Raw genomic sequence first — 27925 nt, 5'->3', positions numbered from 1 at the left:
CATGTGAAGAAAGAATGGATAAAGCATATACACTTGAGAGACATTGTTTAGGAAAGCAGTTTCCTGTTACAAATGAAGGTGGAGGTTTTGTCACCAGAACCCCAACTTCAGGGAAACTTCACGCCAAAGGTCATTCCCACGTAGAAAATCAACATGAACATTGGGCAGCTGCACATATGCCTATTTTGCCAGATGTGCGCATGATGTGTTTATTCGTTAGGAAACCACCGTTCAGTGCAGTTTCCCACAGCATGAACACATGGCACACATGGCATTAGGTTCCTCACACCTAACAGCGCACATGCAATTTGCTGTAACAGAAGTGATACTAATCTAGGACATTGCCTTCTGTGAGAAGACACTCAGAGTTTACCAACTCTCGGTTTCTGCTTCGCTAGAAGGTTGAGCGTCAGATAAATTCCGTGTGCAGGCCAGCATCTCTGTTCCCCTTCAGTAAGTTGGTATTATGGGGCAACGACTTCTGATTCTTCACCATTTAGCTATGGCTGTTCCTTCTTTTCCAGGCGCTGGTATTGATTCCCTTTTTAATTTGCGGTTCAGTCGTCTCATGGGACTCACTTGTGCAGGTGAGGAACCATGATAGAAATGGTTGCCACAAGTCCGTATTCCACCATTTTGCTACAAGTCCATGTTCCCAGACTCCATCTCAGGGGAATTCCTCCGTTCTAAGAAAAGAAGGGGAAAGTGTTACTGAAATACTATGAAACACTTCACGCTGCCATTGAGCTAATACATTTTTTTTAATCCAGCTGTATAATGAGTACTGGAGTAGTATTTTAAAGCTTGACTGCATTGGTGGTTTACTATATAAAAAGATCTCTGCTGGATCAGACCAAGAGCTTCTCTTGTCTAGCATTCTTACCTCACAACGGCCAACCAGATGCCTATGGAAAAACCCACACATAGGCTCTGAGTGCAACAACAGTCTCCTCACTTGTACCGGTAATTCCAAGCAATTGTTATTCAGGCACATACTGCCACTGATACTGAAGGCAAAAAACTGCTTGAGGGCATGAAGCGAGGCTGGCGAGTGGTGTGCCAAGGGCCAGATAGAGGCCTGGATGGCCGCATTTGGCTCCTCGGGCTCTAGACTCCCCACTCCTGCATTATTTCACTGTATGGCACTGCCTGTTGTAACAAAACATGCCTCCTTTAAAAACGACGGCACATACCTAAAGGCTTAAATGATAGAAATGGCTCCTTAACTAGCAACTCCTTGAGCTAAATTAGATTTCCTGCACTGCACACAGGTCTGCTTTATTTATTCATGCCATGTTTTACAAGTCATACTAGAACCCCATGAAAAATTAAGCTGGGGATATAAAAGATTCATGGCTTAAGCTCCTGACCCATTAAAAGCTCAGCGTTTGTGCAAAAGCAGTTCTCTTGGGGCACCTTAGCATACAGTCGAGTAACTACATGCACACCCTGTTCAATTGCTCCTCTCTTTTCTTTGTCCGCTGAGGGACGGTGACATTTGTTGGTGGCCATGTAAGCAGCTCACCAGTCAACACTTCCTGATTCTTGGCCACTGAGCTTTCATAAGTCCGCAGCCTACGAAACTCTCCTGCCCCCAAAGCTGAAGAGGGGCCCATTTGCTCACAACTTGCTTTGCCTCCTTTCACCCCTGCGTTAGCCCTCAGTTTTATTTTTAATTTTTTAAAGCAAACATTTAGACGACAAACGCGGCAAAGCCCGGTTAAGCACAGCTCTGACAAAGCAGCGGGAACCTAGTGAAACTCTGTAGGCACTTCCTAGCAATCGTCTGGGGATAATTGCTGTCAGCCAGAACTCAGCCTTATAGGCCCTGATAGAAAAGCTCCCCTAACTGCTAGCTATTTGTTCTCTTGCAAATAGAGGCTTAGCATCCGCGTGGGTGGGATGTGCCTGGATTTTCAGCAATTATGGGTTGCATTCTCAGCAGGTGCAGCAAGCCAACCTCCCTTGGTTTAAATCACCAGCACTTCGCTCGGAGACCTGAATGCTTTATCGTTAACGTTAAACTCATGCCAATATGTGCTGTGTTTCTCGGGTTACTGGAACGATTCTGATTTTGTTGTGAAAATCATTCTTCCTATTCCTGCCTGGCAAGACTCCTGGGCAGTTAAGAGAATGGGCAAGAATTTAACAGGCTGTGTAGAGGGGAAAAGGTGGCAAATCCAGCGAGATTTACTGGATAACTACTTGACCCAGTGGTATTTTACTGTGATGCGGATATATTTACATGGTAAGCTGTGAGATGTATTTTTCAAGTGGAAACTATTTTTCATATATCAGGAACTGAATCAGAAATCATGGGAAGCAGGACAGTAAATTTCTCCTCACCACCTGGTGAAATTATGTGCAAGTGCCAAACTTTTAACCACTGCCTTTCTTTTAGAAAAAAAAAGGTGCCGGAACTGCGTACTCTTGAGTACCCCCAGGGAAAGAAAAAAACACTGGTTGTATTTTTGTACAGGGCAGCTTCAAAGACTGTTTGTGCAGACATCATGTTAGAGAGATCTTAAACGTGGTTAAAAGATTGGTAGCAGGCAGCAACTCACTCCCTCTCTTCCTTTGGCAGCATTACTGATAGTGTGGTCGCCATGGAGTGGAGGAGCTTGGGGAGCGTGTGGCGCTGTGGTCTAAACCACTGAGCCATTTGGGCTTGTCGATCAGAAGGTTGGCGGTTCGAATCTGTGTGACGGGATGAGCTCCCGTTGCTCTGTCCCAGCTCCTGCCAACCTAGCGGTTCAAAAGCACACCAGTGCAAGTAGATAAATAGGTACTGCTGCGGTGGGAAGGTAAACAACGTTTCCGTGTGCTGCTCTGTTTTCAGTCATGGTGTTTCCGTTGTGCCAGAAACGGTTTAGTCATGCTGGCCACATGACCCAGAAAGCTGTCTGTGGACAAACGCCAGCTCCCTTGGCCTGAAAGCGAGATGAGCACTGCAACCCCATAGTCATCTTTGACTGGACTTAACCGTCCAGGGGTCCTTTGCTGTTTTACCTTAGCATTCGTGGAACAGCGCTAACTGTGGATAACAGTAACTAGGGACTGGCATTGGCTGTATTGCAAGCCAGTTCCAACTCTGGTTGAAAGCTAAAATTCTCCAGGATTTCAGTCAGGGGCCATTCCCAGCCCTACCTGCGGATATCTGGTATCAAACCTAGAAGCTCCTGCAGGTAGACTACCGGCTCTGCCACTGACCTATGGCTTTTTCTCCTCTGCCACCCACTGTGCATTTTGCCTGTGCTTCAGAGGGTGGTGCTCTCCTCATTCTCTATATAAAGGTGAGCCTGGTTTATCAGAGCACTTAAAAGCAATCACCTCATTTTAGGGCTTTGATCTGTTAATTAAAAAAAATAAATTATATGGCTCCTACCAGTTGGGCTGCTGGAAATCTTAGCAAACTAATTACAGTGCACATCCAGCACAAAGTTTGCAAAGAGCCACGGGTGCTTAACTCTACAAGCCTTAAGCAGTTCCACAGACATTACTGGACATGAAGGCACAAGGACAAACTCAACGTGCAGGCTTTGCCATCTAGATTGTACGTAGGGTATCCTTCTGCCCCAGGGTGTTTTTAAAAAATATGAACTCTGTTCCACAGTTACAATCCTGTCTGCTAGCTGCCTTTCTTTAGAAGTGCAGGGCCTGATAAAACTGCTAACAGGTACAGACATCTCTGTTTGCTCTCTGGACAAGGGCCAATATTTGCAGGAAGTCAAGGATGTGTTGTTTCATGGCAGGAAGTTCCCAGCCTTGCAAAACTAGGCCTGGATTACAGAGCCGCAGGTGTACGACTCTCAAACGGCTCATCCTCTGACTAATCAATTGTGTAAATAACGTGATGATGAATTATATCTGGGCATTTTGTAGTTTAGATTAACAGAGATTACCTGGTCTAAAAGGCAGCGTGTGTGTTGCCTGCGTGCTCTTAAAATGCAACACTTGAATGCTTTTAGTTTAATGAAAGCTTGTCTGTGTTAGCGAGTATCACAGAAAAACAAGCCTCTTGCAGGCACATGACCGTACATTTTACCACATTTATGCGAGCACAAAATGTGCAATTAGTTGCCAAGAATGTCCAACAGAGAGCCTTATTTGAACATTGTACGTCCTGGCTCTCAGATGGTCTTTACTATGATCCCCCTTCAGAGCCTTTATAAGTGCTTGCAAATTAGTAATTAGTGGTGCCGATTACAGTGGGTGTTGAAGCTCATTGGGTGACCACAAACCTGGTCAGTCCACCTCAGAGGATCCTTGTGAGGCGAATAAAATGGGTAAAGGGGGGGAAAGCACAAACACAGCCCTGAACACTTTGAGGAGTGGGCAGGATATAAAAATGCTAATAAAATTAATGTCTCTTGGAAGTTTACAAGTGGGACATTGGGATAACAGCATTGCCCTGGAGTTTGTCCCCACCATTTCAGATGCAGGAAGGGAGAAGGCTGTTTGTGTTATAATCTCTTAGGCTTTTTTTTAAACAAACAAAAAAAAAAAAGCAAGTTTTTGGATTGTCCACCCATTTTAGAGATGGGAACATGTTTTCTCAAAAGTCTTCTACAGGCTCAGTGCCTTGATGATGTGGCGCATATGATGCCTGATTAAATATTTTGAAGAGTCTGCTCTGCACAGTTGGCTGCTTCCCAGTTGTGGCACAAATTGTTTTTTATCTGTGATTTCTGGATGCCACAAGTGGATGGTATTGATGAGTGACAGGTGACTTGTAAGGGTATGAAATAGGGGTGTTTGTGTGTGTGTGTGTGTGAGAGAGAGAGAGAGAGGGGGGGGGAGAGAGAGAGAGGTCAAGTTATATGCCTTAATATGCACATAAGCAGCAATTAATGCCAACAGATTGTGGGTGAGATGGAGGCATCAATCCACATACATTGTACTGGATCCTGAAAATCCTGTTGGTGGCTCATGGCTCTGAGTAAGCCATGACAAGAGCCAGAGTTTGCTTTTCCCTCCACCCCCACCCTCTGAAATCCTGCCTAAATTTGCATCTATAGTTATATATTAGTATGCACGTATTTTATGCAAACTGGTGCCCCAAATTTCTGAAGTAGCAAATGTATGATACCAGAACAGCCGTCATGTACCAAATAACAAGGAGCTGTAGAGAATACCAGGACAGAAGCAGGATGGTCATATGTTCTAGACTAAGGGGAATTTAAGAAGCATAGACTCTGTTATGTACTGTAGCATTCTCAGGTGAACAGCCAATCCCATCCTGCTTGCTTGCCCCACAGGGATCTACAGTACCAGTGGAAGACATTTTGCCATCTGAAGCAGAACCCACATCCTCTGTTTATTTTAAACAACTCTTGCTCCATCATTCACACACTGATTCCTGCCTTCATTGATACCTGAATCAAGCTGCTTCTCCCTGATGCATGGCTGGGCCAACCCAAATTCTCAAGGTATCTGTTCTATCTACCCTCCTTAGGCATCACTATCTGTCTCACTTGCAAGTTAAGTCCAACTAAATTCAGTGGGACTTACTTTTGGGCAGCAATGGTAAGGATCAGGACTGGACCATGATATTTTCTGCAACACAGACAAGACCAGTATTTAATTATAGAACCTTCTGTTTATTGACATGAAGAAGGGCTTTCATAAGAGCACATGGAAAACCCCCTTCTGGGTCAGGTCAAAGGCACATCTAGCAGCCTATGGAAAACTCACAGGCAGGATTTGAGAGCAAGCACATTCTCCCCACTTGTGATTCTGGGCCACTGGTATATTGCCTCTGACAGTGGAGGGACAAATTACTTAACATAATTTCGTAGGAGAAAAATTAATTCATAGTAAATCACACCTATTTTGCACCTGGTAGTGGTCCGGCATTGCATCAGTATAGATGCAGGAGGGGGGTGGAGCTAGCCAGGTGGTGTGTTTTTAAATAAATGCTCGACCATAGTTAATCATGGAGAAATCTTCAGCTGCGTGCAGAAATGATTAGGATATACATGTGAGGCATTTGTGGTGAGGCTTCCCCACCTCTCATAAAAAACTTATATTAGATTTATGAGAGAAAAAGCTATTATTACAGTTATTCATTTTCCCCAGGAATGGAGATAAAGAGATTTGTTGTTTTTGCTATGCTTAAAATAAAACCTTAATGGGAATCTGACCTCGGGCATTTCGGTTCTGCTACCTTAAAAGAAAAAAATACCAACCAATGTTTAACTGTTTAGCATTCTGTACAGAAGCTATCAAGTGTTTTCTGCTTGGAACCCCACCCTACCCAAAGTTGACACTGTGGGAATCCTCTGCGTTCGAACATCAGTAGCAGTGCTGGATTTATGTATAAGCTAAACAAGCTATAGCTTAGGGCCCCACTCTCTTGCCCCCCCCCCCCCATATTCTTCTTCTTTATTGTATTTCACTATTAATATACTTCTTCTTGATTGTATTTCAGTTCAACAATTACTTTGATAAAATACATATTTTGTTATGTGCTTTAGATACCTATTAGGTCCATAAATTATCATATAGCATATATTCAACACAAAAAAACAGTGACAATTTGTTGTTGACAAAGGACAGCTGGACATATAAAGGGCCCCATTACCTTCAGTAGCTTAGGGCCTCATCAAACCTAAATCCAGCCCTGATCAAGAGTCACATCCTAGTGTGCAGCCATAGCCATAACCTTAACTGACTGCGTTGAGAAAGAATATGGAGAGAGACTCAGTTTCCCCTCTGCTGATCAGGGGAATTCCGTAGCATTTGGATCCTCAAGACCGAATGGATCTCAACTGCTTTCCATTCAAATTACCTCAGGGGGATTAAATCCACGCATTTCAATTGCAGATTGCACATTTTGAAAATTAACGTCAGCAGACATAGATAGTTGCAAAAGCTGTCTGCAATAGTAGAAGACCAAAGGAAGGAAGGAAGGAAGGAAGGAAGGAAGGAAGGAAGGAAGGAAGGAAGGAAGGAAATGCTGACAGATAAGGACTGGGCCCTTGGGACATTCTTAATTTGAATGGGAGCTGCTAGGTGCTGTCTGGTCAGCGCTTTTCTAAACGTGCTGAACTCTGTTCTGTGAGAATCAGGCTGTAATTAAACAATTGACGCTACACTTAATCGTGGTTCTGTGCTTGACTGTGGTTCTTTTAAATGCACCTTCTTAATCCAGATGCTACAAGTAGAGAAACCTTGTAATTCACAAGGTGTAGGTGCAGTGGGTATTATAGAAAAAGGAGACTTCAACTGTATACCTTCCCTGCCAGGTCCATATGAGCTGCCCCTATGTCTCTCTCTGTGGCTGTGCACACACCATAGTTTTAAAAATGTATTTGATGCATGTGACTGTCTCCAGAAAAATAATTTGGGAATTGTAATTTGTTGAGGGTGCTTTGCTGAGTATACCTGAAGAAGCGTCTCCATCTCCATCGTTCTGCCCGGACAATAAGGTCCAGCGCTGAGGGCCTTCTGGCGGTTCCCTCGCTACAAGAAGCCAAGTTACAGGGAACCAGGCAGAGGGCCTTCTCGGTAGTGGCACCCGCCCTGTGGAACGCCCCCCCACCAGATGTCAAAGAGAAAAATAACTACCAAACTTTTAGAAGACATCTGAAGGCAGCCCTGTTTATGGAAGCTTTTAATGTTTAATAGGTTATTGTATTTTAGTGTTCTGCTGGAAGCCGCCCAGAGTGGCTGGGGAAACCCAGCCAGATGGGCGGGGTATAAATAATAAATTATTATTATTATTATTATTAAAGCACATTACTTCTCCCAAAGGATCCCGAGAACTAGTTTGTGAATGCTGTTGGGAACTGTAGCTCTGTGAGGGGTAAAGTACAGTTTCTAGGATTCTTAATGTCCTTTAAATGTGCTACAAATGTGTGGGGTGCATGCAACCTATGTCTTGAAAGCGAAGTAAATGGGGATTGTTTGTTATATGTATTTTTAGCAACTGAAAAATAAGTTTAAAAAACCAATCACACTGCAAATTCTTCAGCTGGGAATTCCTCCATACAATGACCGCAACATAACACAGACACATGGGCCTCATTAAATCTGGAAAAGTGCAAGAGGAAGGGCACCCAGTCCCTATCGGCCTAAAAACAACAACATGCTTGCATTCTGCCAGCTGTGCACAACAGGCACCAATGAGGTGTTTGTAGATTATGGTCAGCTTCTGGACAGACCGTGGTGGCTTCGTTTAGCAATTGACTATTCCAGCATACTCAAGGCTGCTGCGTCCCAGCCTTAGGATGCTTGCAGACATACCTATCTACAAGAACACCTGACCGGTTTATTTATCAAACAGGTTTCCAGTGTTTGTTTGTTTAACTTGAAACCTTGCTCGGGATACGGAAGGGCGTCGTTTTGTGGTTGTCACGTGGGACACCAAAGAGCACTCTGCACAGCCAGCTGTTTCTGGAAACAGGAAGAGCTGCTTGCTCCCAGCACATTCCTGCTTAGAAGAGAGCAAAGCAGTTGCTAGTTCTTGCAAAGCTCCTCCTGTGCAGTGGTGCCCCTGCGAACACCCTAGAATGGATGAACTGGAGCAAAGGGGTGTAATCTGATGACCACTGAGTGTTTAATCTCTGTTCATCCCAGCAGGACTTGTAGTATACTTACCTGGATACTGGACTTTGCCCCTTGTTATGGAAGGACATGGAGCCTGTCATAAGTCAGGGACATCCTGTCTTGATATAGCACTTGATAGACACAGGGTCAGTATTCATGCTCAGTGTCCCATTAGCACATCCAAAATCACATATGGAAACAGTGGTGCAACACAGATAGAGATGGCAACAATTTCTGTATTCTCTGTACAGTATTCTGCATTTTACTTGCCACTGGGATTACTGGAATCACTGTCATTAGCTGTGCATACAAATGTTTTCTCACAAGGATAGATCACAGTTGCACAGACAGAGAAGAAAAGGTCTAGTGCGATCCAGCCTTCTGTAAAATCAACAAGAGCAAGGCCCAAGTCTGTGTGGAACTTTCCACAACTACAGGGCTTTTGCATGTTAAAGGGCTTTTTCTTTTAATCTCTGCAGTGAGTATACCCTCACCATAAGCACGTTGTTTGCAAAGGAACCTACTTGCAAGAAAGCATGGCTAGATTCACAAGCGAACGTCACCATCTCATCCATGTTTAGTGGGAAGTGAGTCCCACCAGGTTCAGCGGGGTAAAATCGTAGTACGGAGGATTGCAAGCCTAATGCTCCAAATTTCCTTTCTGTGCAGCTGCAGCCATATTGCCCAGCTGCTATCACTTTGAGCAAAATGATTTAAATGAAATCGAGCAGCAAGACAAATTCCACTTCTCAGCACATCAGAAAATGGGGGTGCCAGGAGACAGGTGGTGCAAGCTATTACGGGGATATGAGAGGAGCCGTGTCACTCAACAAACCAGGTGAAATGAAGAAGAGGAAGGGAGACTGGCAAAAATTTAATTTAGCATGGTTTGCTTGCATGTGCAGAGGGAGCCCAGACAGGGAAATGAGGCAGGGGACCAAAATGGACAGCTCCTAAACAGCAAGGGGTCCAGTTTGTTTATCTTGATGAGAGATAATTAAGTCCTGGGTGAATTTCTAGATTTCCTGTTAACATAGCAGGAACTTTGGTAAACAAGCTATTTGCCAGGCAGCAGGCTGCAGGCGTGACTTTCGACTTCCTCCTGAGGGTTTGATCCCACTCTAGCAAAGTAACACGACTTTTAAAAAGTCACCTTAAAAGCCCTATGATTCTATGTCATGCGAAGAAGAGAAAAACAACAACAACATTTCTGAAAAGCAGATCAGGTGTACATACTGACGACATTGATCTGCATAGAATTTGAAACTCCAAATGCAGCCATTGTGCCCAGTCGGTACATCATCTACATCTTTCCTCCCTGTCTTTGTAGATTAGGTCCTCCGTTCTTTATGCCCCTTAGTATGGTTCCCCCCATGCAAGAGGTGAAGGGAGGAGGTCACTGTGTAAAGAAACACTCCAGTACAGCCAAAGATACATAAGATAATATAAGATGGGCATTGCATACCCATTACCCTTACCTGGCAATGATGTTTTCGGAGGTACTATAGCATGGTCTTAGCCTCCTTGGCTTTCTTACATGTGTACAGCCATTTGATTATCCGAGCATTGCGTTCAATTACTGACGTGCCAGTAGGGACCTGTTCTGTGAGCTCTTCTTCCAGGAGCCCATCGTCGCCGCTGTGCCTCGTGAAGTCGCTTTCCGACGTTGCCACACTGATGCTGCGGATACGGAAGGAGAAGTTGTCAGAAGCCACTGAAAAGTTCTCTTGGCCAAGGTCCTCTATGACCTCAGTGTCCAGGCCGCAGTACTTGAAGAACGTGTCAAACTCGGAGAAAGATTTCGAATACCGAGAACTAATGTCCGACTGGGACCGGTGCAGACCTTTCCGCCTCGCCTCCTTGATCTCATGAGGGGCTACCGTCAAATTTGAGGCGTTTTCACATCTGCTGGTGAGGATGGTTGCTGGGCCTGTGTTTGGGGGAGCATTGTGTCCTGCCAGATCAGAGTTTTGGCTTGTGCCTTTGACCAAAATGGACCCTTCTGTTTCAGGGTCAGCAATATCTTCCTTCAGAATGGCCTTGGCTGCCTCAGAAGGCGACGGTTTTTCCTTGAAAGGACTCGGGAACAGCCTTCGGACCAGACTCCCACGAGCACTCTCTTGGCTTTGACCTCTCACAAACTCACATTTCTGGCGATAGATCACCAAAGAGTCCGGCCTGATCTGCCTCTTGGCACTGCTGCGCCTCACGATCGGAAGGTCACCACGCTCAAGCGGAAGGGGGCTGGGATCCATGGCGTTGTTTATGTTGGATGTGGCACTCTTCTCCTCAGGCAGGTGATTGTTGACTTTCTTGCTCTCCACGGAGGTGCTCTCACTGCTGCTGCTCTCGGAAGCTGAGCTGAGTGCGGTGACCGGCTCCTGCTTAGTGTTGATTACCTGCTGGCTTTTGACATACTTGGCCTTGTCTGCTGCCAGTCTTTCCACGGCGCTTTTCCGGCCCGGGTTGCCCGCCTCCATCTGCTTGCGAAGGTATTCGGGGCCCTTGTTGAGCAGCCGCACTGTCAGCGAGGAATGGAAGCCAGAGATGGCATGCATTCTCACCGCGTGAGAGATTTCTGTTGGCATAGCAGGCAGCTCTCAGGTGTCCCACGAGCTCACTCACAGTTCAGGAAAAAGAACAGCCGATTTCACAATCCCTGTCTCCTCCCTTAAGTCCCAAGCCTTCATGGATAACAAATTCAGGGATCCTTCCCCAAAACAGCCAGCCCCTGCTGCTAGCTTGCTCTGTTTTTATTACTATTATCTATCTTTGGAAGGAGAAAACTCCTCTCTGCCTTAGAAACAGCCCAACTGTCTGCGCTTGCTGCAGACACTCTGACTGCACGCACCTCCACACAGCTGCTTCCTTGCACATTCACCTTTCGGCTGAGCCAACCCCTGCGAGCCAGACACAGCCAATCCTGTCTGAGCGCCGAGGCCTCTCTGACATCACCCAGAGAAGGAGATGGCTCATTGACGTTAGAGGAGTGGCTCAGACCATCAACACTCCATTTGCCTCTAGCAAGGACAAGCCCTAATGAAAGTGTTTGTTTAGCATATGCTTTCAGCTGCCTCCTCCTACAGCAGCCAGGGAAGTCTCTCTCTGTGAATGAAAATACCGGAGGAGTCCTCCTGCAGCAAAAGGCTGAGGGACAGAGGTGCCGGGGAGAGAAACTTTGCAAATGCACTGCTGCCTCCTCCTAGAGAGGAACTAGGTTTAAAAAGGGCACGGGATTGCTTCTATTACCCGTTTTGTTATTTTGGAAATTTCCTGCAGCAGCTCCAGAACTAGCCCTATTAAATATCTTCTGGGGCAACAACAGACACACACATAACAAGGAGCCCATAAGTCATTGACTCAAAGCTGCTAGAAATATCAGAGAACCATCAGGGAAAGTGAGATAGAAGCAGCCAAGAATGCATTTTCTTTTTAAACCAGAGTTTAAAACCTAGCGACCTTTCGCATGCACATCATTTGCTCTATCATTGAATTGCAGTCCTTCCTTCACCCAATGAATACCCTTCATTCTTTGCTTTAAAAAGCCATCAGGCAGCTCAGCAGCTGCTGTGGCTTGCCCTGGGGATATGCAAAGCGATTGCTATCTGGAGATTTCCTACCTTGAAGTCAAAGGTTCTGTCAAGCTTGGTTCATTAATATATGTCAGGTGCTTAGGGACTCATCCTTACGCAAGTTATTATTAAGGCATTTGACTAGAAGAAACAGTTGTGACATTTGGAAACTGACTGGTCAAATACTGTCAATGGGCCACCTATCATTTGACTTTGATGGCCAAGATCTGTAAGAAGTCAAGAAAAAAACATATTGGGTAAGTGCAGCCTCCATGTTGTTGTTTTGTTGTAGCAGGCCTTAGATCAGTGTTAGCCAAACTTGGGTATCTAGCAGCTTTTGGACTACAACTCCCATCATCCCAAGCTAGCAGGACCAGTGGACAGGGATGATGGGAATTGTAGTCCAAAAATGGTCAGAGACCCAAGTATGGGAAACACTGCTTTAGAAGCAGATACCACACCCACCGCTGCCAGCAAGTCTCTGGAAAGTTCTCCCCACACCATGAGGGATTGTGACCCTTGAGATAACAGGCTTCCCACCTCTGTTCAGTTTTCAAAGGAAATATGTATTTTTCTATTTATTGCTTTGTTCCAGTCTTCCCAGCATGACTGATTGCAACTTAAGTTCTTACTTCTGCTCATTACCTCCATCTTGGCTGTGACATCCTGCTCAGACACAGTTTTCTGCCACACCAACCCCAGTCCCAGGTGTTTTCAGTAGATCAGATGCTTCATGACAGACATTCTCCACGTTTACACAAGGCAAGCTCTGAATGTAGACAGGATGCCCTGTTTTCTGCTAGCCCGCTTCTTGGACCTTCTTCTGCACTGAGAGGCTTCAACCTGCACGTGATAACAAGCTTCTCCTAATTGAATTAACTCTCGAGATTAAGTAATGTTGTGGATAACAAGGGTAAAATGGCTCAGCTCTTCACTATAATTATATCAATTCCAAAGCTGTAAGAAACAAATGAGCTTAAATCCCAGCATTCAAGGTTCATTAGGTTTACTTTGCACGGAGCAGAATCACACATGCGATCAGTTCTTATAGTGCATGCAAATGTTCCGGACAAGAGCCCAGTGTTTCTTGCTGGACTGTGTGTGATGTTCATAAAACTTAGGGTCTGAGTTCCATTCAAACACATACACACACCGTCCTTATGAGGTCATTTCTGCATCAGGAATCTGTTAGGATATTTCTGCTTTTGCAAACAGCTGATGTCACTGGAGAGATGTTCAGACCACCGACAAAAGGATAAGAAGAGGCCGCTCTAAGTTGTGTCAATTGATACGCAAAGCGATCCAACTGAGCTGCTTTCCCCCGCCTCCCCCATTGTGAAGCATCGACTAGAGAGGGAGGAGAAAGAATCGGCAAAGGATTATCAAAGTTCACCCAAAGTGCAACCCAGACAGGCTTGGAACTGTCTGCATATAATCCCTGGTCAAACAGTTAAACTGTAAGGCTTGGCATACAATTTTCATTTCCTTGATTGAGAAAGAGGCACCAGTTGCTAACTGCGTGGGGAGAGCCGAGCTGCCAATCTGACCAATGTTAACAGTTCGCTCTTTGCTTGTCTCCAGAATTCCTCTGTCAGTGAACTTCTGCCTAATCACACGCTTGTGAAGCAGCCAAGGTGGCCTCTGCTCTTTCTTAACGCCCGTCTTGATCAAGGAAAGGCCTACCATTGACTTCAAAGGGTTTGGGATAGGTGAGTGCTTGTGACCTCATTTCAGAAAAAGGAAGGCTGAGAGAGAAATGATGTTGGGACTGGGAGGGAGGCCTGGAGATGCTATCTGTGAAAAGCTCGCAGGTGGTAGGACTGAGAATCTGCTGAAGAAAGCCTGACAGCGAGTTGAAAGGAAGGGCAGATCCATATAATACATGCAACACACGTCCGTCTCTCCTAGCATCGTCACCACACCATACATTTAAATACTGGGAACTATAGTTTGTTAAGGGTGCTGGGTCTGTGAGACGGAGTCATTTGCATAAAATGTACATTGGATGCACTTGAAATCAACAACTTTTGCGTCCAAATATGGCAACCCTATCATATGGTTGACTGCAAGGGAGAATGATGATTAAGGCAAAAGGACACATTGAAAACCAGGTTTAGAAGAGAGATAGCACAGTGTCCATGTTCAGGGAGTGAATTCCATGGACAGGGAGTAATAGAATCATAGAACTTAAAGAACTTGGAAGGGACCCTAAGGGTTATCTAGTCCAACCCCCTGCAATGCAGGAATCTTTTGCCCAACGTGGGGTTCGAACCCACGACCTTGAGATTAAGAGTCTCCTGCTCTACTGACCGAACTATCTATTTTATACTAATTGTAACAAGGGGAGAACTGGTGCAATTTATTTTGCACTAAGAATAACAAGGGGGAACTGGTATAGTCATTTAAAAGAGCAGGAGTTGTTCACCTGGCTCAGGGTGGTAGAGCAGGAAGAGCAGAGGGAAGAGGTGTACAGGCCTCCTGGTGACTTTCCTGACATCTTTGTAAATGGACTTTCCCCCCTTTCGATGGACGTGGGTGGGGGACCTTTATGGCTCCATGAGCCAGAACCTTATCAGGATCTGCCTCTCAGGCAATTTTGACAGGTGGGCAGTGGGGATTGCAGTTTACCCCTCACAGGAAGCGTGTTCTCCTTCATGGGGAGCACGTGTTGCAGTGGGGTCTAACAGGACACCCCCTCTTGGTTACTGGGCGGGACCATTTGGATGGCTATGACTGTGACTGGGCCAATTTGGGTTGTTGGGGAGATTTTGATGTTGCCATTTAGAGGGTTGGCCCGAAGGTTATATATTCTTGGCACACAGCTTGGTACAGTCTCTTCTGCTGCGTGCATCGGATCGCCCGCCCACCCTCCCTAATTTAGGGCTGTTGCGTTTGACCTTGCTATGCCTGTCATGGGGTTGTCTGCTTTGGGGGCAGGGGCCTGGTAGGAATTCTGTCCATTTGGCAGATTGGCTGGTGCCATTTGGTTTTTGCCTACTGCAAATCACAACTTGTAAGGTTGTGGGTAAAGGTAAAGGTACCCCTGCCCGTACGGGCCAGTCTTGACAGACTCTGGGGTTGTGCGCCCATCTCACTCAAGAGGCTGGGGGCCAGCGCTGTCCGGAGACATTTCCGGGTCACGTGGCCAGTGTGACAAAGCTGCATCTGGCGAGCCAGCGCAGCACACGGAACGCCGTTTACCTTCCCGCTGGTAAGCGGTCCCTATTTATCTACTTGCACCTGGGGGTGCTTTCGAACTGCTAGGTTGGCAGGCGCTGGGACTGAGCAGCGGGAGCGCACCCCGCTGCGGGGATTCGAACCGCCGACCTTTCGATCGGCAAGCCCTAGGCGCTGAGGCTTTTACCCACAGTGCCACCCGCGTCCCCCCAAGGTTGTGGTTAGGCATTGGTTAAAATTTGGTTAGTGGAGGGGATGTGGTTGGCAGTGCCTGCCCCTCCAATGCTGCTGCTGCAAGGGAATTCCGTTAAAAGGAATCCAGGGGTTTGCCAGACATTTGTCCGTATCCCTGGCAAGGGGCTAGGGCCGTGCAAGCCCCTGGGAGCATGCGGGGAGGGGTGACAGTATGGTGCCCAGCTCCATTCTCTCCCCAGTATTGTTTTCCCTTACTGGCTTTCGCTGAAATCTGGAAGTCAGTTCTGTTCCGGGGTGGGGAGAGATAGTCGTAACCAATGCCTAAGCAACCACTCACATTATGTATTTTAATAAAGTCGTGGCCAAAATTATGCCAAAAACCTTAAACAAAAATTCTGTGTGAATTGTGATTTATTTAGGGGGGTGGCTTGGGGACCTCGACACGCAACTATAATTCTCAGGACCCTTAACAAACCAATAGCTCCCAGGATTCCTTTAGAAAAGCCATGTGCTTTAAATGTGTAGTGTGGTGACAGTCCTGGAATAGACAAACAGTCCGAACTGTATAAGGCAACTTCAAAAAGATATTTTTGTTTGTCCTGTACATTTTGTATTCAATAAAATCTTACTTGTTCATTTATTTATTTTTTAAAAAACCCAACCCTTGGAGGTTTCATGCGCTGTTAGCTTCCCTTTGATTCTTATCTTTCCAGTCCCTCTCTCGCTGCTCTTTGCAGGCAATGGATTCTTCCCCCTTTGCTTGTTATATCCTGTCCAGCCTACTGCGATATTATCTAACCCCGCTCTCTCTCTTTCACAGACAACGGATCTATAAGGATGCCTGATTACTGAAAGCGATTGCCCACGGGCAGCTAGGAACAAAAATAGCCCAGCACAGCATCATGACTAAACTGCCGTGCTGCATTTGACGGGCAGGTCTCTTAAGACATTTCATCCTCCTTGTGTATCAGATGTGGGGCTGAGATCTGCAGACCAGTTCAAAAAGTCCTTATGTTAAATTAGATCCTGTTCCCTCCTCACCCTCTAGCCTTACACTCTCCTGTCTGCCTTAGTTAACCAGTTGTGTGGTAGAAATGGCAAGGCAGGGGAGAAGGCCTTTCCTTTTCTTCCCTTCTCGCCATCTTCCTCTTGGGGGTGGTTTACCTAGAGATGAACCCCAGCAGCTCACGTGCCACCTTGACACACTCTTTGAACCTAATCTACCTCACAAGATTGTAGTGAGGATAAAATAGGTAGAGAGGAGGTGGAGGAGGATAAATAATCAATAATCCCCATTATTTGGAGGGGGGAGCCCTTCACCACAATGAAGGGTGTTGCCCCAGCACAACTTGTGGCAGCCAGCGGGGATTGCCTTGTGTGAGACCTCAAGGACCACCTCCTTCCATATGAACCTACCTGGATCCTGAGATCATCTTCTGAGCCCCTTCTTTGTGTGCCTCCTCCTCGAGAGGTGCAGAGGGTGGCAACACGAGAATGGGGCCTTCTCTGCAGTGGCTCCCCGTCTGTGGAATGCTCTTTGAAGGGAAGTTCGCCTGGCGCTGTTGTAAATAAAAAAATGCCCTTTTCCCTTATGGGGTATCCAAGAGCCCATATAGAGTCCTTACATGGGTTCCCTATTGGTAGGAGAAAATAACAGAGGCCAACCTGAGAATATTGAGAAGCAGCTAGTAAGCTTGATCTTTATTGATCTGTTGCAACAGGGTGCTCCCCTCACACACAGGAAAGGAGGACACAGAAAAATGGCATGCAAAGCCATTTTTTGAAATTCCCATCCTGCAGACAGGATTTGTGAAGGAAAAGACAATGGAGAGGCTTTTCCAGTTTGACCTTGCAGAGAAAACATTTGCTCAGTTTAGGAATCAAAATGGTTCCAGGTTGGCCTTCCTGCGCTGATCTATGTACATGCGGTTATGAACATTGCCATATATCTAAGACCATAAAATTCCTATCACAGCGCCTTCATCAAACACCTTTAGGCACCAGGCAAAAGCGTTCCTTTTTAACCAGGCCTTTGGTTGATCTGTTTGACATTCTATATAGCCTTTTAAAATGTAGCTCTTTTCTGGGGGGGGGGGGGGGTGTTATTGTTGTGATCTTTTCTGTGAATGGCCCTGAGACCTCCGGGTATAGGGAAGTACGGTAAAGGTAAAGGGACCCCTGACCATTAGGTCCAGTCGTGACCGACTCTGGGGTTGTGGCTCTCACCTTGCTTTATTGGCCGAGGGAGCTGGCATACAGCTTCATGTGGCCAGCATGACTAAGCTGCTTCTGGCGAACCAGAGCAGTGTACGGAAACGCTGTTTACCTTCCCGCCGGAGCGGTACCTATTTATCTACTTGCACTTTGAAGTGCTTTCGAACTGCTAGGTGGGCAGGAGCAGGGACCAAGCAACAGGAGCTCACCCCGTCAAGGGGGATTCGAACCGCCGACCTTCTGATCGGCAAGTCGTAGGCTCTGTGGTTTAACCCACAACGCCACCAGCGTCCCAATATAGGAAAGTATATGAACTCAATTAATAATAATAATAATAATAAACAACTTAACACAAGAATGTTCTATTCAGCAACATCCTTGTAGCAAGCGTAGCTGCTCTTAAGTTATCCGATATGAAGCATCAAGGAAGAGTACACGTTTGACGACAATCTTGTGAAGCATGGATTCTTGAGTCCTGTAAGGCCAGGTCTGGGCTTTATGGACGGTTGCTGCTAAGCCGTATGAGCTCCAGAAGTGCCGATTCTGTTCGCTAAGTTCTTGCAAGCTTCAGTGATTTCACAGTAGATCATTAAGCCTGTTTCCCCCTAAGGTGCTGACACCAAAACCTCTTTTCTCCTCTGATTTTCAGTTATGCTGGCATTTGCTGAGCCTTCTGTGACTCACTTGACATTTGCCCAGACTTGCCAAGCAGCAGCAAAGTCACCTCAAAGACCAAAGCATTCCAAATCTAGAGTGAATAAATGACTTTCCGAACGGGTTACATTACAAGGAGCTGTCTTAGGCCTTTCATCCACACTCATTACCCCGATGTAAATATTACATGTTTAAAATGATATACAGGCTGCAGTCGAAAACAACATTTACTCCACAGTGGTGCGGAATTAACTAGATCTTAGAGCATGGAAGGAATGTTAGCATGCATTTGCTTATCATCTTCCAGGAGCTTAAGTGACCTCTCCTCTCCTTTATTTGTGAATGCAGCATGGGAGTTATCAGCTTGGCATATTGTTTTGACTTTGAAAGGAGACACAACAGCATACCAAGCCTGCAAGGCTGCCTTGCTTCACTTTCACACATTTGTGGTGTGTTGGTCTTGCATTGAAACAAGCAGATCCTTCACGCCAGATGTCCACACGTATCTTGTGGTAAACCACAAGTGAAACGTGAGAACTTCAGAACATTATTACCAAGACTTTGTGGCTCGGGGTCAGTCTCTGTCATGTTTCCTCGTTGTCATCACTTAGAAAGGCTTGTGAAGGCAGATAGATCTACCACAAGGCTGTAAACAGGGTGGTGTGAGAAGCACATTCTGACATATCAACCACTAGCAATATACACATCTGCCAAAATATTTGCCGTGGTAAAACACTGCTAGAACATGGCTACCTGATGAAAATGGTGCTACGTATAGCTGCTAGATTTTAATGGGTGCTTTTCACTTGAATGTTGCAAACCGAGTGAAATGCAAATATATTGCAGTGATTCACCATTGCATTTTTCTTCCAGTCCTTCAGTATACCTGAAGGAGCATCTCCACCCACATCGCTTAGGTCCTCCTCCGAGAGTCTTCTGCTGTTTCCCTCACTGTGAGAAGCAAAGTTACAGGGAACCAAGTAGAGGGCCTTCTCGGTAGTGGCACCCTCCCTGCGAAACGCCCTCCTTTCAAATGTCATGGAGATAAAGAATGACACAACTTTTAGAAGACACCTGAAGGCAGCCCAGTATTGGGAGGTTTTTAATGCTTAATGTTTTTATTATGTTTTTAGATATGCTGTAAGCCGCCGGATAGGTGGGGTATAATTATTATAATAATAATTATTATTATTACTACTACTTGTACTTCTGCACTCTTCCCACCCATCCTTCATTAGCATCTGTGATAGACTAGGAGCACAATCCTACGCACACTTACTTGGGAGCAAGCCCAATGCAGCAGGACTTCCTTCAGAGTAAACATGGTTTCCTTTCATTCTTAGATCTTATTTCTATCCCCATCTTTCTATGCCACAGATACGCTTGCGTCGGATTGCACTGAAAGTGCACTTTCGTAACAGTGGCTGTGCAGAATACGGTCCGATGAGAACTAGTAGACCCAATATCCTACAGTCATCCGCTTAATTCCTTCCAGGTGGGATTCTGGCACAGTCAGGGCTGTTCATACATTTATAAGGGGAGCAGATGGCCGAGGTGCGCACACCCACTGAGAACAGCTGGCAGCTGTCACAGCAGCAAAATACGGTCCCATTTGATAATGAACTTCCAAAATAATTCACCTCCTGTTGGGAGACCTTGCACTGCACTCTGGCTGTATAAACACGGAGCATTTTAACTGAGAACCTTGCCATCATGAAGGGGAGAGATATTTTCTCCCAAAAGAAAAATGATTTAAGCTTATTTTAATGTTAGTAGTTGGTGAAAAAGCAAGGTAAATCTAGAGGGGTGTTTTTTTAAAAATGTATGGAGCTGGGAATACATTAAACAGACAAGAACCATTGATGTGTCCTGTTTTGTTTTTTAAAAGAGTGCAACAATAAAAACATATAACAAATGTGCATTCTGGAGACTAGGAGGCTAAGAATGTGCCCACAGAGGACCATCACAATGCACAAAGCACTTTTGCAACTGTCTCTCATTTATTCAAATAGCAACAAACAGGCTAAAGAGGAGGGATGTTGACTTGTCCAAGGTCAAGCAAGTGAGCTTCATGGCTGGGTAGAGATTAAAAGCTAGCTTTCCCCTCTCAAAACCCAAGGTCCCATATTTCGTAGCCCATATCGATCTGATGGACTTCTCTTACATGTGCAACTCCCCATTGATGCGAGGGTTACTTCCAAGGCACCACACGTATATCTGAATTGTGTGTATATTTGAATTGTGTATATTTGAAACACCATTGAAAAAGCCTGCGAACGCCTTCTGAACCTCTGCGAACCCTTGAAAACCCCTATAAAAAAACAACAACGACCAGCAGCACTTACCAGAGGCCAAACTCCGCCACAATTGCTCCCTCCAAATCTTCTTGCTCAAACCCCAGATCTCCACAGGTCTCAAGAGTCAGTGCAAGGACTCCTGGGGTTGCTAGATGCTGTTTTTGCAACTTTTTTGCCCTTTTGGGCTCTTTTAGAGCTGTTTTTGCCATTGTTATAGTCACCTCTGGGTTCAGCGTGATGCAGCTGTACACAACCGCATGTCAATTGCCTGTTGCCTATACTTACTTCTGAGCAGACATGCACAGAATCAGGCTTTTAGCTGTGGAGTCACTCCAAGAGGTCACGAGCATAAAATTGCCCTCGGTCCCATTGCCACCTTTGCTTCATCTCCTCCCCTGGAAATACAGTACAAAGATATTCAAAACAAATGCTTCATGCTTCATGTTGTGGTGGCCACTCATCGTAGAACAAATTAGCTCTATTTTATTTTTGTTCCCCCACATTTCTTGATGTATCCTGAGTAAATACAGCTGGCCATACCGTAAGAAAATAAGACATTGTGGATCATTTCCCTAATCCATTTTTTTCCTCCAGCTTATGCAAGTCAATTTATTCAAAGGATCTTCCATCAATATGCAAAAGAAGAAGAAGAAGAAGAAGAGCAGATTTTCTTGGATGACCTACTGAGATAATAATGTACTCAACATATCTCTCAGATCCAACTGAAGTGACAAGTTTCTGTAGCATTAATCCTTCAGGGGATGTGGTTTGGAACGAGATCAGAGCGAAAAAAGGAGAAAACTTTGCTGTAGGTTAAGGATATGTTTTCATTTAAAAAGACGTCAGTCAGGTTAATTCACTCTATCACTTAACCGAATTAAAGGAACACTGAAGATGTTGAACACACATTTTAACTAGGGTTGCCCTGAATAATTCATGCAATGCTTGCTGGAAAACAACCAACAGGCACTGCACAGCTCTTGAGTCCACGAAAACAGAAAAAGGGATTGAGGGAGGGAGAAACCACTTAGAAATATTATGTTGTCAAGCGGAAAACTATATGTTTACGCTTTCTAAACCACGGCTATGTGTTTAATCTTCAAACTTTGAAACGCAACATGTAAAAAAAAAAGCAAAATAAGGAAAAACAGCTTTGTGCTTTGTGCATCTGTAGAATGTGCTACTAGGCCCTTTGAGGCCTAGCTGTAGGTTGCCTTTTTATGTTTATAAAACTCTTGCAAAATGCATTTTACGCCATATGAGGGAACTCAGCAAAGCAAGTTCCCACTTATAATTTGTTTCCAAACAATGAACATGTTACAATTAGCTGCTCCAGTTGCAGGATGCTGGTTTGTGAGGGAAGTAAAATTCTTAAAATACAGCTTGTGGTGTTGTGGTTTCAAACAAACTTGAGGGTTGGCTGGCCAAGCATTTTATTAATTCATTATTGTTATTACATGTATATTGCACATTTCCCTCAAAGAGCTCAAGGGGACCTATATAATTCTCCCCCTCCTCACAACAACCACCTTGTGAGGTAGGTTAGGCTGAAAGACAGTGACTTTGCTATGCATTTGTATAGCAAAGGTATTACACACACAAACACACACAGCAGCAGAAGGAAGGGGGGGGAACCTGTTGACTATTTCTACTTGGTATTCCCCACTTTCAAAAAAGAATGCACAATGTTAAAATTATGCATCCAGGGAATCCAAATTCAGCGCAAACCGAATCAGTATGCTTACGAAGATTGGTCTTGTTTACATATTTTATTTATTTTGCATAATTTATACCCTTTTGTATATTTCATTCTGCTTTTCCTAATCACGGAAACAGGCCTGGAGCTTGACAAGACACGGCAGCCTCAACTCACTCAGAGGAATCCTTATTTAGCCTTCTGACTAATTAGATTTTTATCCCCATACTTCCAAGCATGCCTTCCTACTCTTAATGGCTAGAATTCTGGTTTATTTATTTTTATGGAAACTGGATCAAGCACCCTTTCTACACCCCCTCCAATCAACTTTGTAGCATTCACGGCTGCATTTTAAGAACAACAGACAGGCACCAGTGTCAGAAAGCTGCTTCCTATCTCCTGCTTCTCATCTAATTTGGCCCATGTTGTGTGTTTCCATAGAATCGGGGCATTGACACAGCTCTGCCAATACTCTCGGTTGCCCTGATGACGAGTGGTTGATTTTATCAAGGCTGCCATTTTGAATGCCATTTCCACGCTTGATGTAAGTTACTGAGGCATTTTTGGAAAGGCCTACATTCGCGAGCTCCTTTCATCACAGGACTCAGCTATACAGTAAATGTAAAGTGTAATATACAAATGTGACACTAGATGGTGACACAGAGCTATGCAAAATTCAATGTGTTTTTCAAAACATTTTTTTAAAAAAAGCATTTTTACAGCGTTTTTTTGTATGTGTGTAGTTTCCACCACAGTTCTCTCTATATGTTGAGTGATGGAAATGAGGGAGAACAAGCCATTAATTAATATTATTTATTTGAGAAGCACGCAGAATCAAACTGAATTGTTCGTTTATTTAGAAGAAAATCCCATGCCTCACGTCTATTTTAAGAACACAGTCTTTCTGTCAGAGGCTTGAAGCAGGGAGACATGGCTACCAGAGAGGAGCCATGACAGACTTTAGAAAATAAGTAAGCTTCAAATTCAAAAGAGTACCTCCAGGAAAAAAAGCACTTATTATCTGACCGGCAAAGGCAAAAGCCAGACAGAATAGAAAAGTCTTCACTAGCTGGTGGAAAACAGTAAAGGGCGGTTGTGGGGCGAGCAGCCAAACTTCATAGAGCAAGTCGTTCTGCATTTTGGGTGCTGCACAGAGAAGGCATTCCTTCAATGTGTTGCCCTCTGTTTCTTCTAGGTGGGATGCAATGGCCTTTCTACCAGGGGCAGGAAGCAGGCTGACAAGGAAGGAGGCAGTCCTTTAGGTATCATCGAACCAAGCTGCTTAGGACTTTAAAGGTAATTACCAATGCTTTAAATTGTGCCTGGTGCAGGATAAGCACCCTGTGGTCTTTGCCACCTCATTGCAGCCCAAATAAGGCTTCTGAAATGCTCAGTTGTTGCTTTCTTATCTCTGTAGATGATTGCGTGCTTTGTTGTGCTATATGGGGGAGAAGAACAGACAGAAACTTTGACTCGCAGATAAAGGGAACAACAGGCTCAATGGAGTTTTCAGTGTACAGATACATCTCTCCAGTGATAACCTTTGCCCAACTTAAGCAGAACACAGAAGAGATCCAAAGTGAAATTGCTTGACTCTTGGCCATGGGTTGGCAAACTAAGTCCCGGGGGCCGGATCCGGCTCAATTGTCTTCTAAATCCGCCTGCGGACGGTCTGAGAATCAGCGTGTTTTTACATGAGTAGAATGTGTGCTTTTATTTAAATGCATCTCTGGGTTATTTGTGGGGCCTGCCTGGTGTTTTTACATGAGTAGAATGTGTGTTTTTATTTAAAATGCATCTCTGGGTTATTTGTGGGGCATAGGAATTCGTTCACCCCCCCCCAATATAGTCTGCCCCCCTCCACAAGGTCTGAGGGACAGTGGACCGGCCCCCTGCTGAAAAAGTTTGCTGACCCCTGCTCTTGGCAGTCATAGAGAAAGCTATTAACAACAGAGGCAGGGCTGAGATGTGGGAAGGGCTACGGCCCGGTGGCAGAGCCTGTGTTTTGGGTGCATAAGGTGCCAGGTTCGATCCCTGACATCACCAGGTATGGACCCCTGCCTGAAACCCTAAAGAACTGCTGCCAGTTAGTGTAAGCCGCACTGCGCTAAATAGGGATCAATGGTTTGACTCTATAAAGGCAGGATCCTACGTTCTCATGATGAGCAACCACTATGCACCTAGTACATAACCTCAAACCTTTCTCCGATGGAAATAGGGACAAACTCTATAATAATAATACCCTGCCCATCTAACTGGGTTGCCCCAGCCACTCTGGGAAGTGCCCACCATATAAAAATATAAAACATAGAGTGGTAGTTAGAACTGACAGAATATGCCAAATGGGCAAATTTAACGATGAAAATTGGAGACCAAGCAAGGGCAGATTTTAAGGAGGAGTGGAAACCTTATGTTGAATATTTAAAGAATTGTTGCATGTCGAGGTCCCCAAGCCACCCCCTAAATAAACCACAATTTACACAGAATTTTTGTTTAAGGTTTTTGGCATAATTTTGGCCACAACTTTATTAAAATACATAATATGAGTGGTTGCTTAGGCATTGGTTATGACTATCTGTCCCCGCCCCGGGACAGAACTGACTTCTGGATTTCAGCGAAAGCCAGTAAGGGAAAACAATATTGGGGAGAGAATAGGACTGGGCACTACACCGTCACCTCTCCCTGCATGCTCCCAGGGGCTTGGACGGCCCTAGCCCCTTGCCAGGGATACGGAAAAATGTATGGCAAGCCCCTGGATTCCTTTAATGGAATTCCCTTGCAGCAGCAGCATTGGAGGGGCAGGCACAGCCAGCCCTTACCCTCCACCAACCAAATTTTAACCAATCTCTAACCGCAGCCTTACAAGTTGTGACAATTTGCTGCGCAGTAGGCAAAAAACCAAATGGCACCAGCCAATCTGCCAAATGGACAAAATTCCTACCAGGCCCCTGCCCCAAAAGCAGACAACCCCATGACAGGCATAGCAATGTCAAACGCCACAGCCCTAAATTAGGGAGGGTGGGCGGGTGATCCAATGCCCACAGCAAAAGAGATTGAAAAAAGCTACGTGCCAAGAATATATAACCTTCGGGCCAACCCTCTAAATGGCAACATCAAAATCTCCCCAACAACCCAAATTGGCCCAGTCACAGTCATGGCCATCCAAATGGTCCCGCCCAGTAACCAAGAGGGGGTGTCCTGTTAGACCCCACCGCAACATGTGCTCCCCATGAAGGAGAACACGTGTTGTAAACGTGCAACAACACGGGTAGGATTTGAATGAAGATCAGCAGTTGAATACTGTGGAGAAGATGGCATATGGAATAACTATAATAAGAAATTATGGAAATTATGAGGGAGACTATGGAAGGGTGGGCTGGAAGTCAAATGTGAAATGAATGTGAAGTGGGAAAGCATGTATTAATTTGTAAAGCTTTGAAATGCAGAAACAAAAACTATAAGGAAAAGAAACAAAACTGGGGTGACTTCTGTAATATTGTTCCTGAAAAATAGAGACACTTGGAGGGTCTGCTAGTAGGTCGCAGGATGTCACCAGGTGTCATCTTTCTGAGGGCTTCCCAAAATCCAGAGCTCGCTCTTAAACTGGAATATGATGCCACCAGGAGCTGATGCCATCGTCAGGAAGGCCCTACACACCCCTGTTGTGGTTTGGTCATCCTGTGGTTGTTGTTTAGTCGTTTAGTCGTGTCCAACTCTTCGCGACCCCATGGACCAGAGCACGCCAGGCACCTCTGTCCTCCACTACCTCCCGCAGTTTGGTCAAACTCATGCTGGTAACCTCGAAAACACTATCCAACCATCTCGTCCTCTGTCGCCCCCTTCTCCTTGTGCCCTCCATCTTTCCCAGCATCAGTGTCTTCTCCAGGGAGTCTTCTCTTCTCATGAGTTGGCCAAAGTACTGGAGCCTCAGCTTCATGATCTGTCCTTCCAGTGAGCACTCAGGGCTGATTTCCTTAAGAATGGATGCGTTTGATCTTCTTGCAGTCCATGGGACTCTCAAGAGTCTCCTCCAGCACCATAATTCAAAAGCATCAATTCTTCGGCGATCAGCCTTCTTTATGGTCCAGCTCTCACTTCCATACATCACTACTGGGAAAACCATGGCTTTAACTATATGGACCTTTGTTGACAAGGTGACGTCTCTACTTCTCAAGATGCTGTCTAGTCCTGTCATTGCCCTTCTCCCAAGAAGCAGGTGTCTTTTAATTTCGTGGCTGCTGTCACCATCTGCAGTGATCATGGAGCCCAAGAAAGTAAAATCTCTCACTGCCTCCATTTCTTCCCCTTCTATTTGCCAGGAGGTGATGGGACCAGTGGCCATGATCTTCGTTTTTTGATGTTGAGCTTCAGACCATATTTTGCGCTCTCCTCTTTCACCCTCATTAAAAGGTTCTTTAATTCCTCCTCACTTTCTGCCATCAAGGTTGGTCATCCTAGCCATGTGGAATCCGCCCACTGCTAGACCCTTGAAAGACCCTTACGTGGAATCTCTTTCTGTGTTCTTTCACTTGACTGTCTCAACACACCTCCAGCTAATGATGGTGCCAGCAAATGAGTGGTATGTTTGTGGGATGAGCAAAGATCCCTGGCAAGCAGGGAGAGATAAATAATAGAAGGGCTTCCTAGGGTTTTATTTCTGCTCTAAAAACAGCAGTATATTTTCCTGTCCCTTGCATGGCGGAAGCTGTTTCCATGCAGAGCTATAACTCTTAAGCTGGGGAAAAAGAAAAAGAAATAGCCTGATATGAATATGGCACGTTCAGTAATGTGCAGAACTAATATGCATCTTTCATTTGAACAAAGACAAGGAATGTTGAATTCCCAGGGCACCACTCTGAATACCCCCCAGGTAGAGATGTAATGGAAGAAATAAGAGTCGGGCAATTACTTTTCACTCTCCTGCTTCCTCAAAGAGGACCTGATGGGAGACATTTAGAAGTATTAATTTCTGACAGCAGGCAGGGAGCCAGAGGTCAAAGGGCAAATTCTTTTCACCATGACACATTCAGGAGCATTCAGTTTACCTTTGTCATCTCCATCTCAAGTAGTCCATGCACAAGAATGGAAACAAAGCACATAACCGGAAAGCAAAACAAGCAATTGACGTCAGCTCCTGCTCTGAAATAAAATGTGAACAGGCACGGAAAGTTTCAAATATCAGCAGAAGAATCAAATGTTATACAAGAGTAACCATCTTTCCTTGAAATATATGCATTTGCCTTCAGCTCTATTTTCTCTTGCATGCCAGAATAAATATATTTGGTGCTTTTAAGAGTGCAGTTAGAAATTCACAATATATTGGTTTCTTTTATTTCCATACTGTCGGACTCATTCGCCTTAGGCAATGTACAAAAGCAATGCATTCAAATGTTGAAAACGCATTCAGATGCTGAAAAACAGCACATAAAATATTGCAAGGCCAGGGCTTTGTTCTAATAGCAGTGAGATATGGCAGTAAACCACGTCAGGCTGCAGGTGGAATATTCCTTCAAAATAAATAAAAACCCTGCACATAGAAAACAAGATCCTCCTTTCAGTTCACATTCTGT

The 27925-nt window shown here is 45.1% G+C and overlaps 1 protein-coding gene and 2 long non-coding RNA genes across 3 annotated transcripts in view; 1 reads left to right on the top strand and 2 right to left on the bottom strand.

The window, feature by feature from the left end:
• LOC144327306 (uncharacterized) overlaps positions 1–27925 on the bottom strand; it is a 390895-nt gene that overhangs the window by 3877 nt on the left and 359093 nt on the right. The window lies entirely within an intron of this gene.
• On the bottom strand, positions 29–11645 carry FAM110C (family with sequence similarity 110 member C). The gene is made up of 2 exons (XM_028722413.2): positions 10029–11645; positions 29–686 (listed from the first exon to the last, which is right to left on the bottom strand). The coding sequence occupies exon 1, from the start codon at positions 11136–11138 to the stop codon at positions 10053–10055; it is 1086 nt and encodes a 361-aa protein (XP_028578246.2). The 5' UTR covers positions 11139–11645; the 3' UTR covers positions 29–686; positions 10029–10052.
• LOC114593324 (uncharacterized) lies at positions 22467–25587 on the top strand. The gene is made up of 3 exons (XR_003705633.2): positions 22467–22899; positions 23551–23651; positions 23773–25587. It is a non-coding gene; the product is annotated as an uncharacterized LOC114593324 (long non-coding RNA).

The sequence above is a fragment of the Podarcis muralis genome, chromosome 3, assembly GCF_964188315.1.
Source record: "Podarcis muralis chromosome 3, rPodMur119.hap1.1, whole genome shotgun sequence".
In the NCBI taxonomy this organism is placed as follows: domain Eukaryota; kingdom Metazoa; phylum Chordata; class Lepidosauria; order Squamata; family Lacertidae; genus Podarcis; species Podarcis muralis.
The sequence above is the reverse complement of the archived record's forward strand: the minus strand, read 5'-3'. Positions and strand labels throughout refer to the sequence as shown.